Below are 17,862 nucleotides of genomic sequence, written 5' to 3' on the forward strand. Positions count from 1 at the left end.
GATGAAGTACACTGCTGAGGGGAGCAGCAGGCAGGTCAGGAGAGGTCTGCCTCGCCATGTGGATCACCTCTGGGCTGGGTATCGAACTTACATTGAAGCAGCTGCGGCCAGCTTACAGTGCTGCACTCTAACCCATTGCGCCACCAGGGAGGGCCCGAATTTATATTTTATTATAACTGCAAGTAACATCTTGGTGTAGCATCTCTAGTTAGATTGCAAGACAACAATTTATACTTTAGTACTTTATATTTAAATTTAAAAATAATAACTTTATGATCCTTTAGTGACTCCTTTTCATTAGCTATATGTAGTATCCTTAAAGTAGTAGTAATAGATACTAAGTAGAAATACTGATTACAGAAAGGAAAAGTTACAATTCATTTAATTTGTTTATTCCACTGTTGAATCAGCTGATATCACTTTTGACTGCTGCTTTTTTTTCTATTTCATTTATCCTAAATTCTGATAATCCTGGTCAAGCTAAAAAAGACACAGAATTTATACTGCCTTAATATTTTAAATAGCATAAATATATATCTTATAGCATAAATATGCATCTTGTAAACATCTATATTAACATACTTTCAAAGAGGATCTTCAAAATGATGTCTATACTTGACAGAAATTCAGGAAGTAGAAAATTATTCTTGTTTATCCATTGGTACTCCTCACTTTCATAGCCTAGTATCTGAAGTTATGTAGAAGGCATTATTCATTATTTTAAATTGTTTCAGTCTTCTGATAGAAGGGGGCATGGAAATTATTCTACTCTTAGCTAAAATTTCAGGAGACTTTTTTATTAATCTAGCTTGGAAGCCACAGTCATAAAGACAAGTAATAAATGGTCTGATTACAGTAGCAAACATTGGAATATTGATACATCAGATTATTATAGCACTCAAATGAGTGACGGTTGTCATACCAGAACTAGTTGGGTCATTCCTGCCATAGCTAGCCAGAATAAGCAACAATTAGGTTATCTCTGTTCTTACAGAAGGCCCTGGGTCATGAACTTGGTAACTAAAACTGAGAAAGTAACACCAGCTGCTTAGTAAGCATTAATTGTTGTTCATTTGAATTACAATTCTCCTTGGCCCTCCACCTGCTTTCTTACTGGTCTGGCCTACCTTCTTTCAGGCCCAGGCCTGGGAGTGCTTGCAAGATATAGTTGGGGTAAAATGTTGACTTTTGGTGGACACCACGGAGTCACATTGATGCAGATAAGGCACATGGCTGTGGCAGGATTCAGCTCCTTCATCAATTTTCAGGTTAGTATGGCTGAATCAATTATAGTTTGTAGAAGTTCCCTTACTGCAGACTTTACTGGCAGTGGAGACTGGGATCATTCTTCCATGAGAGAGATGGTGATGTGCCACATTGCTTTGGAATACAATATTGGACATGGTTGCACTCATATGGAGCACCAAGTGTAATTATTTGTTTAATTTATTCAAACTTTTATTCTTCTAGACAACCCTTCCTCAGACAGTTTTCTTGGTTCAGAAGACTTAAGAACCTTTGGTCAGAGTGCAAATGGCCAGTGGAGAAATTCCACTCCAGCATCAGTTTCAACTTTACAGAAATCAAGAAACAGCCGAAGTCTTTACCTCGAAACTCGAAAGACCTCAAGGTGGGTTTTCTGGGTTTTCCCTTCCTTCAAACTTGGAACTGTAGCAGGTAGAGAAGTCGATTTTAAATTTAAAATTTTTAATTTACTTGGCACTAAATTTTGGTGACAACCAAATCTTATTATTAGAGGAGTTAGTTTGAGGAAATTCTTAGTGGATATGAATATATTAAAACCCTTGAGAATCAGTTTGGCTACTGTGAAACTGGAAGTGAATATCAGTCACTTTCTGTACTTTAGTAGCAAAGAAACTAGTGCATTTTACAGAGACTTGACTTAAAGTAGCTCTATACCTTATGGCCTTAATCTATTAGATCTAAGCTCACTAGAGAAGTAAGTCACAAAAAGTTTACCCCGATCAGCCCAACTACCTAATCCCTCACCAAGATAATACTGACTATTAAAGTCAGATGAAGTTTGACCTAAATGTTTTCCCCTCAGCTACTTTATTACAATAGTGAAAACCAGATTTTTTAAAATAGTATTTATAACTTTATATTACACGCTGGGTGATGGATTTTGCAAGTTTAGGATCATTTGAGTTTCTTCATCAGAAAGCTGAGCTCTCTGGTAAGATGATTACAACTGAGATGGAAAACAAGATGATTACAACTGAGATGGAAAAAGGCACAAAATGATGTAAAAATAAACTATTATATTATTAAAAACAAAATATTTCAAGAGGAAAAAAAACTAGCAAGATGACATATTTTAAGTTGTAATTATTAATTAGTACATGGACTTTGGGGATGTGTGTCAATACTCCCAGGAGTCATCTTCCTGTTTTTTTAAATTTTCTAAAATTATATAAGAATTCATTATTAATAACATTTACATTATAGAAATTAAAACTGCTGTTATAAAACTAGAGATCCCTTAACTACTATCCACAATCTTTTCCTTTCCCTTCAATGTGTTTCCTTCCAAACTTTTTCCTGTGTTTATTTCTCTTCATTCCCTCTTATAGATAGCATATATAAGTTGTGTAAACTGTCAGATGTAGTTTTTTGTTCATTAAAAGGAAGCATAAATTGTACAAAAATAAATGACAATAAAATATCAGAAAAAAGATATGCACAAACATATATACTTTGGCAAGTTGTTTATTCCTTAGTAATTTCATAGTTTTTTAAAAAATAATGTTACAGAAAGTGTGTGTGCTTTGTTTAAAAAAAAAAAAATGAAAATGCAGTTAAGTGAAAATAAAAAGATCACATTCCCACCAGACAGAAATCATTGATCTCTGTACATGACCCTTTAGTTCTTTGCATTTGCATACTGTAAAAAAATTGAGTTCATGCATATTCTTTTGTAGCCTGCTTTCCCAGTCAGTCCTCAGTAAGTTTTAGCTGAGTAATTTTTCCAACTCAATACATTTTATCTTTTACACTAAATTGTATTTAAAGTTTCTTTGTTTGACCCACTGTATTCTGTAGGTTGTAAACTTTAGTTTGTATTTATATTTGCAATCTAGTAGTTACCACCCTTAAATTTCTTATTAATCTGTAATGACCTCATTTTATGTGACAGGGTTTATTTATTGATACTTATCCATAGTATCATTATTTTGTCCTCTATCCTTTGTATTTTTTATAAACTAGATTTTTAGCTTGAATTAAAGCTGATGCTGTTTTATAACACATTAGAAAACCTATGGTGTCTGGCTTACTTACCATTGGTGAGACTGGATTGACTGGTGAATTAGGAGAGAACAGGTTGGTCCTGAATTTGTATAGCTAGGTTTTACTTTTTTGTAACTAGAATGTGATGTAAATGAAGTTATCTTGGTGTTACATGAATGAACAGCTTCATATCAGCCTGATAGTTATTAATAGCAACTGATAGCACTTATATGATAATAAGGTTATTAAAGTTAAAATTACTGAAATAACATCTTCCTAACTTTATCATTTCTTCTATACTTACTAATTGGCACTCTTCTATAAAGAGAGCTTTTTTCCTCATTAGCCAGAGCTACTTGGTTATTCCAAAATACATTTTCTCCTGTGAAGGCAGAATAAATTTTACTCACTACCAACTTCCAAAATAAGTTTTCTTTTTAAATAGCCACTTCCAGCACACTCTGGTGGCACAGCAAGTTAAAGTGCGGCAGCACTATATAGCTACTGCAGCACAGATAATATACCCTGCCAGGGAGATGACCCACATGGCCTGGCAGACCTCTCCTGTCTTGCCTGCTGCTCTTCTCAGCAGTGATCTCTCCTCAAATCTGCCTGTCTGCTCCTCACGTTGCTTCTGGTGAATCCTCTCACCTCCTCCCACCCGCCACACCTTTGGCCTGTACCCCATTCTTGTATGCATAAATAAATAAATCTTTTAAAAAATAGCCACTTCCTGGGTTTTTTTTTTTTTTTTTTTAAAGATTTATTTATTTATTTGTACAGAACTGGGGTACAGGCCAGAGATGCGGAGGGTGAGAGAATTCACCAGAGACAGAGCGGGGAGCAGAACAGGCAGATCGACGAAGTACACTGCTGAGGGAAGCAGCGGGCGAGTCAGGAGAGGTTTGCCACGCCATGTGGTCACCTCCGGGGCAGGCGGGAATTGAACTCATGCTGAAGTGGCTTTAGCTTCTCAGTGCAGTGCTTTAACCCGCTGCGCCACCAGGGAGGGCCGGGTTTTTTTTTTTTTAAGTGTCATGCGGTCAGTGTGTTTCAGTCCACTGCAATTATTCTTTTAATGTTCATCTTAACATAACATTGGCCAATACAGACGCCACACTTACTTCCTTGTGTGCCTGATATTGTTAATTTTGGGCAGTTCCTTTGCTTTTTAGCTTTGCAAGATGCCTTCATACTGAGGATCTTACATTAAACACTCTCTCTCTCACACACACACACACACACACACACGCACACACAATCAGTAGCATAAGTACAAAATACATGGTGGGGAATTCATTTTGTCATCTCCAAATAGATTATACTTCCCTTGTTGTTTTGTCCTATATGCCTCTACCCTTCATAAGGAAGTAAATCTGTTTCTAAAATCTGTGTCTTTGTTCCTTGCCTCACTCTAATACACATATATACCATTAGAGTTTGAAGAGCTGAGTGTATATGGTTTTTTTTTTTTTTTCTTTAGAGTAATCTGATTCCATTTGGGTTCAGGCCACATGTCCTGATTTAAAGGATTTATTTCATTGGATTCAGCTTAGTCAGTTATGTTCTATTCTGCAACTTAAAGTAAAAAGGAAGGAAGATGAGTATGCTGAGAGCAAGTACCTCAAACTTTCTGGGTAATGATAGATGAAAACAAGCACCTAGAAAACATTTTTTTTTAAAGATTTATTTATTTATTTGTACAGAACTGGGGTACAGGCCAGAGATGTGGAGGGTGAGAGGATCCACCAGAGACAGAGTGGGGCACAGAACAGGCAGATCAACGAAGTATACTGCTGAGGGGAGCAGCGGGCGGGTCAGGAGATCTCCTCAGGGCAGGCGGGGATCGAACTCATGCAGAAGTGGCTTAAGCCTCTTTGTGCTGTGCTTTAACCCGCTGTGCCACCAGGGAGGGCCCTAGAAAACATTTTAAGTTATTAACTGAGTCTTAAGAGATTACAGTGGGTTTGAATTCACAAAAATAGGTTTCCTGCCAATTTTTAACTTTAGATGAAAACAAAACTTTCCTTCAGAGGTGAGGACTAGTGAGATCAGAAGAGAATTTATAGAAAGAGAAGCAATTTAAGAAAAAGTCTTCTGATTGTTTTAATGAAGGATAGGGACCTTCTGTTACTCTTTTCTAATTTTTTAAAATTCATTTTAAGAATTTGAGATTCTTCAGTTTGATCCATGTTCATATATTTAGTCATAAACTGATTTCCTCCAAAGAGCTTGGGGGAGGATCAGAGAGAGAAAGAGATAGCATTAGCAATAGCATACCTAAGACCCAGGTTTTCTGAAGAAATCTAGTCTGATATGCTTCCTGTCATACCCATAGCTCTGTCATTTCTGACCAAAAAACTCATAGAAGCCAAGAAATACAATTTAAGGTGTTTGGTAATAACATAGGCAAAACTAATACCTCCTAAGTGGTAGAAGTTGATACAGTAACCCATGTACCATTTCTTACATATTTCCTTCAAAAGGTACAACTGTCATTCTACTTGTTAATTTTTGTTTTTATTATTCCTTGTAAGTGAAAATAATCACTTAGATTAGATTTTGTTATTTACTATTTCTTTTTATTTTTACAATTTTTTTTAGTGGATTATCAAATACTTTTATGGGAAAGTCAAGCCATCACTGCCATGTATCTGCATATGAAAAATCTTTTCCTATTAAGCCTATTCCCAGTCCATCATGGAGTGGTTCATGTCGTCGAAATCTTTTGAGCCCCAAGAAAACTCAGAGGCGACATGTTAGCACAGCCGAAGAGGTAAGGAAAACCTGCACCAAAAGCTACTAAAAGTTAGAATCTTTCTCTGTGTACAACCATTTGTTCACACTGATGTAGATGTTTATTAACATTCTACTTTATTACGGTGCCTTTTTGAGGGCTGTCATCCGATCTAAAGAAATTAAATGAGATATTTTAGTGTACTTCATTTTTTTTTCAACATCTTCTATTCTTGATGGACAGCAGATTTAATCTTCAGTACTGATGGAATGACCTCTCAAGAAGTCATTAATTTTATATTCACATTGTAAAGATTAGAATGTTGCAGTGAAGCTAAATAAAGCTCCCTCAACCACTAACCATAATCTTATTCTCCTTCCTGTTCTCTTCTTTCTTTTCTGGACCCTTCCTAACTCTACATGTGGCAGAATTTGTTAACATAAATTTGTTAAAATACTTGCCTTTCTTATTAGAAACAATGCTTTCTCAATAAAAAGAAAAATCAATAAACCAGTTAAATAATTTGCATTCTTTAATTAAGATCTTTGAGATCATAGACTTTCCCCAAAGAGTGATGTTCAGTTGACACTTAAATTGTTCCATCTACTCACACTGTGGTAGAATATTAGCAAAATGTGGGCACAGAAAATAACTTGCAGAACTTTTGAATTAGCCATATGGTATCACTATAAAACAGATACTGTGAAGTTTCCTGCACTTTATTCCCAGCCTCAGTCCAGCCCATTGACTTCTATGCTGTTACTGCCACGGGAAGAAACCAGACTCAAACATCCACACAAAAGAAAAGAAAATTATTTTATGCTATATTTATCTCCTACTTACTGTATTTCTCACACATAGGTTGCATCTGCCTATAAGAGATTATGATCCCTTAAATGCAAACATTTATTTTCCTAAGCACAGAGATATTAGAAAATTACCATAGACTTATTTGTTAATTTAATGTGATTTTTCTATTGGCAAGGTTATATGAGCTGAAACCTAACTTTTGGAGGGAAAGAGGCATGGGAGGGGCATAAAGAAGCTGATCAGAACTCTTTAGCAGTCTTTCTCTGGGCGAGCCCTCATTTTTGACCCTGACAATCAAATTTGTTTTTTCTTAACAGTAGTAGCTATTAGTTTTAAGTCAACAAAACCTTAAAGAAAATAAATGTTATCAATATAAATTGTTATTTTTTTATATAAAAGGGATGGGCTTATACCTGTTTATTTAAACATTAGGCACCTAATCAGTATTAGACTAGTTGTATGTGGGGATGAAAATGAACAGTAATGACTATACATGTATTAATATTAGGTTTCCAGCTTAAATATATTACTGTTTTATTCCTTTTTACCCCATGAAGTAGGTAGAAATGAGGTAATAGCTACAGATTTGAAATTAACAGTTATAAAGCTAGAAAATGACCAGCTCACAATCCAGGTCTTCTAAAGAATTCTAGATTAATGTTCTTTATATTACATAATACAGTGATAGGGTTCTTTCCCATTGGAGCTCACAGACTATGTGGTCAAGAATGCAGCATTTCTTATATATAAATATGACTAAATAATTTTATGATTTGGTAATGAAGTGATTATTTGTGACATGCTTAGTAAAAACTCTGTGCTCTTTTTGCTTTTAATTTTGTATTGAATCTAAAATATCCAAGCAGAGGTTGTCAAAACTAGTAAATCACATTTAGTAGGGAAATGGGTAAACAAGAAACTGGCAACATTTGTCTTTGATGATAAAAGCTGAGCATTGGCAAAGGGGAGATTTCTTTTTCACTATACCTTTTCTACTATTAAATTTAGTACCAGGTCTGTATTATTATATACAAAAGTTACTGCTTTTGTAATTTCTGGAGTTGTAGTGCTTGTGCTGCTTGCTGCTAGGTAGAACCTAAATAGTCTGTGGGATACAGAGACGTACAGGGAAGGGGACAGCAGCAGCATGGCAGCTGGATATAAACTCTGCAGCCCTTCTCTGCCACATATTGCTGTTACTGGGATCATGAGGTCCCTTTAGACTATATGTCACTATATACCTGCCATTCACCCACTAACCACCAGACCTTTGGGCCACTCAGCTCTTCTTCCTTTTCCTCCTCCTCCAGATTTGGGTGACTGATTATTTCACCCTTTCAGCCAACTCTCCAGACTGTCTCAATGGAAGCAATGAAGTTAGAATTCCCCTTCCTTCAACAGTGTAATGGTGATGCCAAGCGTTAAATCTGCTATGAAACAAATGGTTCAGGGAATTTTGTTTCAATTGTTTTTTATTCCATAATTTCCTACCATGAGAAGCAAGTCAGATGTACTACGGAAACAAGGAAGAACCCAAATATGAATAACATTATGAGATAAACTTCTGTTTACTTTTAACAAGTTATTTAGATATTTAGTTTTAGATATTATAAAATTGCAAAGGAACATATAGTACTTCCCTCCTCCCTACACCCACCCCAAAATTGAAGAATTCATTAATGGGAATTTACAGACTAAAGGAAAAACTATTTTCCATGGAAATGTTAAAATCTCCCAGGAAAATGCAGTTGCTTATGTTAAAGAAGGGAACTTATGTGTTACTATGACTCTGCTGAATTTGTTCATTAAATTCAGGAATATGAAGCGATCTACAAAATAAACACTTAATCTTACAGCAGGAATTTGAAGAGAATATACGAGAAAGGCTTTGAAAATATGCAAATGTTGACTGAACAGAGCAACTAATTCAAGGGCTGTATTGAACAACCGTGCTATCCAAGAGGGTAACCACTAACTGCTATTTAAAATAATTCAAATTAAATAAAAATTTAGTTTCTTACACTAGTCCCATTTCAGAGTTTCATTAGCCACATCTGGGTAGTGGCTAGGATAGTATAGAATATTTCCATATCACAGGTTTTGTTAGATAACATTTTTATAAAGGATGTGAATTTGCTTAGGAAAGAGAAAATAAGGACAGTTCACTTATAAGAATTTAGATGCTACTTTGAAATACATTTGCCTCATTGTATATGTTTGTTTGTTTTTTAGACAGTTCAAGAAGAAGAGAGAGAGATATACCGACAACTACTGCAGATGGTTACGGGGAAACAGTTTTCTGTAGCAAAACCCACCACACATTTTCCTTTACACCTGTAAGTCATAGAAACATTTCAAATGAATTTAATTCTACACTTTATTATTGGATATTAAAACTATTCTTTTCTTGCTAGGTCTCGATGTCTTAATTCAAGTAAGAGTACTTTGAAAGACTCACTGTTTAAAAATGGAAATTCTTGTGCAGCTCAGATCATTGGGTCTGATACTTCATCATCTGGATCTGCCAGCATTTTAACTACACAGGAACAACTGTCCCACAATGTGTATTCCTTGTCATCTTATACCACAGATTCTGACCCTCTCCATCAAACCCAGCATCAGCACTCACTTCCACATCAGCCAGATAACTTACCAGCTTCAAATACACAATCTGAAGGTAAAAATGACATATAATTATAATCAAATAGCCACTTAATTGTTTCTTGGATCTCTGTAATTGTAGGTTAAGTTGTTAATACACATGTATCTAAATACATAGTCACAAAATAATTAAGTTAGCCATGCCATGTCTAACCTAAATCTATACTTTTTCTTACACAAAGATAAAGAATTTGATGAAATAATTAATTTTAATGGTTAATTTCCTGAGCAGTGTGTGAAATCTGAGTGTAGAAGTCAGTTTAATATTTTGTCCATTCCTTGCACTTTACCATGAAAGCTAACTACTCTGAAGTTCTAGGAGTTTTGGATATCCATTAAATATCAAAGTAAATATTTTTCTTTTTGCATAGAAGAACTGCAGTGTAGGCCAGAGGTGTAGGGGGAGAAGAGAGGATTTATCAGAAACAGTGGGGAGCAGAACAGGTGGATTTATTAAAATACCCTGCTAAGGGGAGCAGTGGGCAAGGCAGGAGAGTTCTGCTGCACCGTGTGGGTCAGCTCCCTGGCTGGGGAGCAAACTCAGGCTGTGGTGGTGATAGCATTGACACTTAATCCTTAGGCCACCAGGGCTCATGAAGGTAAGTTTTTAACCAGGTAATATTTACAAAACCTGGACAGCAAGTTTACACAAGGATGATTGTCAGCAAGTTTTGGAAACATTTTCTCCCAAACTTTGAGAGCAGTTTTTTAACTTCTCTAACTTTGAATATTCAGTTTCTTAGCATTCTTGTTAATTAAGCTTTTGCTATGATAATTTTCTTTGCTGAGTTTTTCTCTTTAGGTATGCATTATATATGTATTTATGGGGTATTTATTTGGGTTTGTAGTTTAAATCCTGAGTTAAGTGGTTAGACATTAGGGATCTTTTGTTAGGTCAGTCTCTAAGGCTTCCCTACTTTCTCTCTTTTTTTTAAAAAATTTTGTTTGGGGATTAAAATTGTTGGTGGCATCACTTAGCTGTACATATGGAAACTTGTATTACATTTAATGAGTTACCTCATTAGACTCTGCTTCTTTCTGACTTACAAAAATGAACTTGCCTTTCTCTTCTATCTTTATCCTTATGCTTTATGGAAACAGCACATAACAAAATTATAGTAGCTTAAACTGTAGGTATCTAGAATGTACAATGTGGAGTTTTATTAATAATGAAATGCTCTTATGTTTATTTAGGATCAGACTCTGTGATTTTACTCAAAGTGAAAGATTCTCATACTCCAACTCACAGGTAACTTTTTTCCCCCTCCCTTTAATCACAATTTCTTCACAAAGAGATTCATAATATAAAAGTAAAACTGCTTCAATTCAGACATTATAATGTGTGGTTTGAATTATTTCAATGACTTCAAATTGGTCTGCTTCCTTCTATCTTTCACCATGTTTTCTAATCCATTCTTCTTTTTCTTTAGCCCATCTTCCATTCTGCAACCATCATGGTCTTCCTAAAATGCATATTTTTCTCACTTATTAGAGTTCCTCTAGGGTGACTTAGCAGACAGAATCAATCCTAAACTCCCTAGTATGATATACAGAATGCTTTCTCCACAAGATTTGCTTCCTATTACACATTCTTTGCTAAACAAATATTTATAGAAAGTCTGCTGTATGTTAGGTATTCTACATACAGCAGGGTGGACAAAATTAAGTCCCTTTTCTCCTGGAGCTTATACTTTTGAAATGGTTGGGATGGATAGAGAGGAGTGAGGTACAGGTATTGAGCAGATAAACATACCTGGTAGTTACAACGGCTGTGGGAATAAAAAAAAAGGTGTATGTAGATTTGAGTTGGGGGTCATTATACATCTAGGGTGGTCAGGGCAAATCTCTAGTAAGGCAATGTTGGAATAGAGACATGATACAGTTAAGAAAGGGAAATAGGGAACTCCTTGCATCTGTTATCTGCTGAAATTACTTTAAATATGATGTGCATTTTCTTATATTCAGTGTTTATTCTGCCCAGTTTGCTCTGTAGTAATCTCAGTTGTTTCTCTGGCAGTAATATCTCTTTTAAATCTCAATTCAAATGTGATCTTCTATAAGGTGCATAGGAGGTACCAAGACTTCTTCCTCTGTAATCCAGTAGGTTACTACTTAAATTGCTATGCTTTGCCATATATAGCTTTGAGAGTTCATTTGCTATTGAGTTCAGTTTTCCATTAAGATTAGGGTCAGTAAAATACTCTCTTTCATCTTAGTCCCCTTTCTTTTTTGCCACTTTCCTACATATTCTAAACTTTAGATATTTTTTTAAATTCTTTTCTTTGTTATAGTTCCTCTTACACTTTAAATTCTTTAGTCTTTATACATTTTTTTCATACTCAGACTTGAGTTCTGATAATGCGTTTTCCAGACTTCATGAAATTTTGACAAGTTACTCTTTTGAATCTCAGCTTCCTTATGAATAAGAGTTAATATTTTATTATTGACTTGTGAATATTAATTTACAAATATGTAAAAAGTGTTTCATGGTCTATTGGTTTATATTGTTTGGTTGATACTGGTTTTTCTGATTTCAGCCTACTCTCCCAAAGGCTTGGTTCATTGCTCCATACAGAAGTTTTCTTTGGGAAAGAAAACATTGAGTCCACTTCCACTTGTTTCAGTTAGGGGTTGTCAAAGAGCTGAAGTTTGAGATGAATAAGAGACCCTATGATAGTTAACAAGCTTGTCACTTTGCTTAGTATTATTCACCTGGGTTGTAAGAAAGAAATACATTTTAATTCTCTGCTCCATTTTATTCATTGCTATCTAATATGGACTATTATGTGGGTGGACATTTTAGTATCCACCATGATTTGTAGAGTATATTGTGATGTAAGTAGAATGACAAGTTGTCCAAGAACACACAGGGTTGATTAAATCATGAATCTCACAGGAGAGTATTATTCTAGCTTAATAATTACCTGACAAATGATGTACTTTTTACATAATGTTGGTCTCTCATGCACGTAAGGAATTATGCTAGTCATTTCTCTGCCAAATGTTGGGTCATCTTTATAACTAATATATATGCAAATAGCTCATATTTATATTCCTTTAGTTCCCAAGTACAATTATTTTATGTAATTTGGTTACCTTTTGTTTATTCCATGCTTAGGTATTATTGTAAACTATTTAAATGATTGCTTTTGTTGGTAAAAATACTTGAATATTCTCATAAGCTTCCTGATCATTTGTTAAAATTTTTTCCCCACCCATAGTACTACATTTTTCCAGGCAGAGCTGTGGATCAAAGAATTGTAAGTTATTTTTGTTATTTTTTTTTCTTCTCCATTTCTTCACTTTTTTTTTTTTAAAGATTTATTTATTTGTGCTTACAGAAATGAGGTATAGGCCAGAGGCTCAGGGATGGCGAGAGGCTTCACCAGAGACAGAGTGGGGAGCAGAACAGGCAGATGGACGAAGTACACTGCTGAGGGGAGCTGCGGGCGGGTCAGGAGAGGTCTGCTACGCTATGCGGTCACCTCCGGGGCAGGCGGGGATCGAACTCATGCGGAAGTGGCTTAGGCTTCTTAGAGGAGTGCTTTAACCCGATGAGCCACCACGGAAGGCCTGATTTTCTTTTTAAAGAAAAAAAAAACATACCTCTTCTTTTAATTAGGAGAAACCAAACATTTAGCCAGTCATCCTGCCTGTGTTTAGTCAGTAAAAATTAATGGCTTATATCTACTTAGAAAACAACTTTTAAGTTGTTGGGTTTTCAAAATTCTATAGGGGTTGAAATATTTCTTCGTTGTACTTAATAAATCTATAATAGTTACTGAAGCTAAATTGAATCAGCAAAATATTTCAGTTAGCAATTATATAGACAAAGTAAATGTCATTTTCACTTTGATGAAACTAGTGTTCAGTTTCAAGAACTCGCTTTGAATTATGCAAAGATTTTGTTGATTTTCTTTTTTTTTTTTTTTTTAAATTTATTTATTTGTACATACAGAACTGGGGTACAGGCCAGAGGCTCAGGGGTGGCGAGAGGCTTCACCAGAGACAGAGTGGGGAGCAGAACAGGCAGATGGAAGAAGTACACTGCTGAGGGGAGCAGCGGGCGGGTCAGGAAAGGTCTGCCGGGCCATGTGGTCACCTCTGGGGCAGGCGGGAGTCGAACTCATACAAAGTGGCTTTAGCTTCTCAGTGCTGTGCTTTAACCCGCTGCGCCACCAGGGAGGGCCTGATTTTCTTTTTAAAGAAAAAAAAAAACCATACCTCTTCTTTTGGATATAATTAGGATAGATATAATGTTTGAATTAAATTCAGTGATACTTTGTTTTACCTTCTCACTTGGGATTCACTCTCATTTTGGGATTGCCAGAACAAAACTTCACTTTCTCCATTATTTTAGAAACATGTTTTAAAATAGCCACAAAAGCCACCACTTCAGTTTTAGCTGCAAGCTAGTAATTTTTATTCTTTCAAGAAAAAGCAAAATAGTTTCAAAATACATGAGGTTTCATTCTGGGTCTCAGTAGTGTAGTGGTTAGTGTGAGAATTTTAAGCTTTCTGTTGTGAGGGTTTTATACTTAATGTTCATTATGCATCAGTAATATGCTTAACGCATTTCTGCCACATTCCTTTTCATTTCCTAGAACTAGTGTTTATGATTCTCGAGCACGAGAAAGATTACGCCAGATTGAAGAACAGAAAGCACTTGCATTACAGTTTCAGAACCAGGTAAAACAAATTGGCATAAAATTGTTGGCATAACTAGTACATCAGAGTTGAAACTACTTGGGAAGATTACTGGATTTGGGATTAGAGCTATTGTAATTGCAAGATTTTGTAGTAGCATAACTTTGTGTGATAAGTGGTGTATATGTTGGTCTTTTTCCAGCCAGTGCTACTTACTCAGTGTACATAAGAAAATAGATTTATTTATGCCACTTATTCCGAAGTTCTACCTTTCAGAGATTGCAGGAACAGGAACATTCAGTTCATGATTCAGTAGAACTGCATCTTCGTGTACCTCTTGAAAAGGAGATCCCTGTCACAATCACTCAAGAAACAGAAAAGAAAGGACATAAATTAACCAATAGTGAAGATGAATTTCCTGAAATCACAGAGGTAAGTTATGTATTAGAAATTTGTGTACCAAGAGCTGTGTTTAGAAAGAAGACTTTGGACAAGTTTCAAACATAAAAGCAATGTAACACCTGGTGTTTAAATTTTTACTGCATACTTTTTTTCCCATTTGTATTATATATATATATCAGTCTTGGCTTTATTTTTGAAGGGTTATGGAAAATTAATAACAGCATTATGGGTGACTTTAGCAGCTTCAGGGAAAAGCATTTAATAAATTTGAGTTTCATGTAGATTTTTACTGAGTGGATGTGTACAGTATTTGATGTCAAATAGTAAGTTGTGGCTAGTTTTTAAGTAACAGCTAATTCATAGAAAGTTTATGTACATTTTTATTTCTATTTATTGATATGACATTAATTTACACTCTCTAGGTTCCAGGAGTACATTTTCTCACCTCATCAGCTTCATATATATCACCACGTCCATCCACAGATAGCCAGTCACTATCTGTCACCAACCAGTTGGCCCTCTCTACCCTTCTCCCTCCCTACCTTCACTGGTAGCCACCGTTTGTTGCCTGAATCTAAGAGTTTAATTATGTTTTTGTTTTGTTTGTTCATTTGGTTTTTTTTTTTTTCCTTTATTTTCCACAAATGAGTGTAATTGCGAAATATTTGTCTTTCTATTTCTGATTTATTTCACTTAATATAAATCACCTCAGGGTACATCCATGTTGTCAAAAATTATTTCATCTTTTTTATAATGCAGTAGTATTCCGTTATGTATACAGACCTCAGTAGTCTTCATTCATCTGTCTTCAGGTACTTGGGCTATTTCCAAATCTTGGCTTTTGTGAATGGGGCTGCAAAGAACATAGGGTGCAGATATCTTTTTGAATTAGAAACTTTCAGAACTTTTCAGGTAAATACCCAGACTGGTTTTACTGGGTTAAAGCTAGTTCTATGTTAATGTTTTGCAGAACCTCTATATTCTTACCAGTAGCACATAATGGTTACTTTTTCTTCACATCCTCACCAACACTTGTTATTTCTTGACCTTTTGATAATGACCATTCTAACCAGTGAAAAGTAAGGTGGGACCACATTGATTGGCATTTTTCTAATGACAAGTAATTCAGAACATCTTGCCATTTGTCTGTTGGCCAGCTCTATATTTTTGGTTAAATGAAGTTTGTGTAGCATTTTAAAATAGTACATTCTTAATTCTGCTATGACAAAAAGTATCATAGCTGTGTAGTAAATAGCTACCATTTATTATAGTTGTGCTGGCTTCCATATTTCACATTTAGAAAAATACCATGGGGACATGTGTCTGAAAAATACTACTTTTATTCCCTTACTACCTTTTAGAGAAAGAGTTTATTTCTTAGGAAATCATTTGATGAATGATGTAAAATATAATTAAATCTTCTCAAGTTTGAAAATTTAATGACAGGCTATTTTAGGCTTCAGAAACAATATGAAAGAAGGCTAGAAAGGGAGGAGGACAAGCAGCTGGGATGGAAAGAAGTATGGAGATCATTTTAAGGAATAAAAACCAGAATGTTAGATAAGTAAACTCTTGACGTGGTAAATATAGCCTGTGGAGTATGTGGAGAGTTTGATGAGAAATTTGGTATGTCTGAAGCCTTGTAAATTGATTTCTGACACCTTCTCGTTCTCTAGGAGATGGAGAAAGAAATAAAGAGTGTATTTCGAAATGGGAATCAGGATGAAGTTTTGAGTGAAGCATTTCGCTTAACCATTACACGTAAAGATATTCAGACTCTAAACCATCTCAACTGGCTCAATGATGAGGTAGGTGATCATGTATCTTTTTTTATATTCAAGCAGTGAACATTAAGTAGTAACTCAAGGCATTGTATGATTGCTTCTCAAAAGTATGATTCTCAGATGACCTATGTCAGAATCAAGTCTCAGGTCTTTCCATTTTCCTGAATAAAGATGAGACAGTATAGTGGCCAGCTTTTATGTACCTTAAAGTCTGATTACTATTTAACGTAACCATCATATATATTAAAGATTTGGCCACTGAGAGATTTACTCATTGGTAATCTCAATCTCTTTAGTACATACCTAGCAGTTCATCTTTTTGAGCAAATGTATATATAGCTGATCATGTCTGCAACATAAAGGAATACTTTGGAATTTCCATGTAGAAATCCATTTCTACTTCCATTTATCTCTATTTGTTCTAGGTTACTTAGATTTTGAGTGATAAGCTTTCTAAAATAGCTTACAAAGCTCTATTGCTAAAAGCTATAAAGCTAAAAGTATATTGGAAAAGTTACATTGTTAAGTATTGGATTATTAAGAGAAAAATTACAGCACTCATAGCTCCCCAGATTTCTATTAAGTAGATTAATTACATTGCAATTTTTAAAAATAATATAATAGCCTATTTTTACATCATTTTTTGCATTTTTCCATCTTTACATTGCAATTCTAAAATTGATCCTTTCTATTCCTAAATCTGTAGGAGTCTAATTTATTTTTAAAAAGATTTATTTATTTATGCATACAGAAATGGGATACAGCCAGAGATGCAGCGGTGGTCAGAAGATTCACCAGAAACAGTGGGGACCAGAACAGGCAGATAGGCAAAATACGTTGCTGAGGGCAGCAGGCAAGTGAGCAGGAGAGGTCTGCCGCACCATGTGGATCACCTCCGAGGCCAGGGATTGAACCCACACTCAAGCTGCCACTGCTTGACTTAGCTCTGGAGTGCAGCACTCCAACCCACTGTGCCCCAGGGAGGACCCGGAGCCTATTTTATTTTAGAAGGTTATTTTTGTCACAGAAGAAGACACAGTTGAATGTCTTCTAGTTAGTACCCATCTCCTTTGTTACAGTCATTCAGTGCATCCTTGCCTGTGTAGACTAAAATTTCAAATGTAGATGATTTTTAGGTATTTGGTATAATAAGCACTAGAGAGCCTACATACTTATATTCCAGCCTTACATGCTTAGAAACTTCCAAATAATAATACTGGCTGACATCAATTGAGTACTTACCTCATTAGGCAATATTATAAGTGTTTAATGTGTGCTGCTAATAGTCATCACAACCCTGAAGTTTTATCATTTTCATTTAATAGATGAAGAACAGGCACATTTATTTTCTCTGGGGCCACTTAGATGAAGTCCTATTTCTTTGTCATTAGTCAGCTTTTATTATATAAATATTAGAAGCACATCACTCCCTGAATAATATCTTTGACTACGAATAGTGAGAAAGACACGGTTGATACTTTATTGTTTTAGAGGAAACTCCTTTGATTCATTCAGCCAAGAATAATAGTGTTAGGATACTGGATCAAGTAACAGGGTCAGGACTCACCAAAT

The 17,862-nt window shown here is 35.3% G+C and overlaps 1 protein-coding gene across 1 annotated transcript in view; it reads left to right on the forward strand.

Moving 5' to 3' along the window:
* SENP1 (SUMO1/sentrin specific peptidase 1) overlaps window positions 1–17,862 on the forward strand; it is a 45,353-nt gene that overhangs the window by 11,212 nt on the left and 16,279 nt on the right. The window contains exons 5-13 of the mRNA XM_012732822.1: window positions 1,471–1,630; window positions 5,854–6,025; window positions 9,029–9,132; window positions 9,211–9,473; window positions 10,652–10,706; window positions 12,679–12,717; window positions 14,062–14,146; window positions 14,381–14,536; window positions 16,183–16,314. Of these exons, the coding sequence (XP_012588276.1) occupies window positions 1,471–1,630; window positions 5,854–6,025; window positions 9,029–9,132; window positions 9,211–9,473; window positions 10,652–10,706; window positions 12,679–12,717; window positions 14,062–14,146; window positions 14,381–14,536; window positions 16,183–16,314 (1,166 nt within the window). The remainder of the gene's footprint in view (window positions 1–1,470; window positions 1,631–5,853; window positions 6,026–9,028; window positions 9,133–9,210; window positions 9,474–10,651; window positions 10,707–12,678; window positions 12,718–14,061; window positions 14,147–14,380; window positions 14,537–16,182; window positions 16,315–17,862) is intronic.

This window comes from Condylura cristata, unplaced genomic scaffold (assembly GCF_000260355.1).
Source record: "Condylura cristata isolate star-nosed mole 26May11 unplaced genomic scaffold, ConCri1.0 scaffold00036, whole genome shotgun sequence".
Classification (NCBI taxonomy): domain Eukaryota; kingdom Metazoa; phylum Chordata; class Mammalia; order Eulipotyphla; family Talpidae; genus Condylura; species Condylura cristata.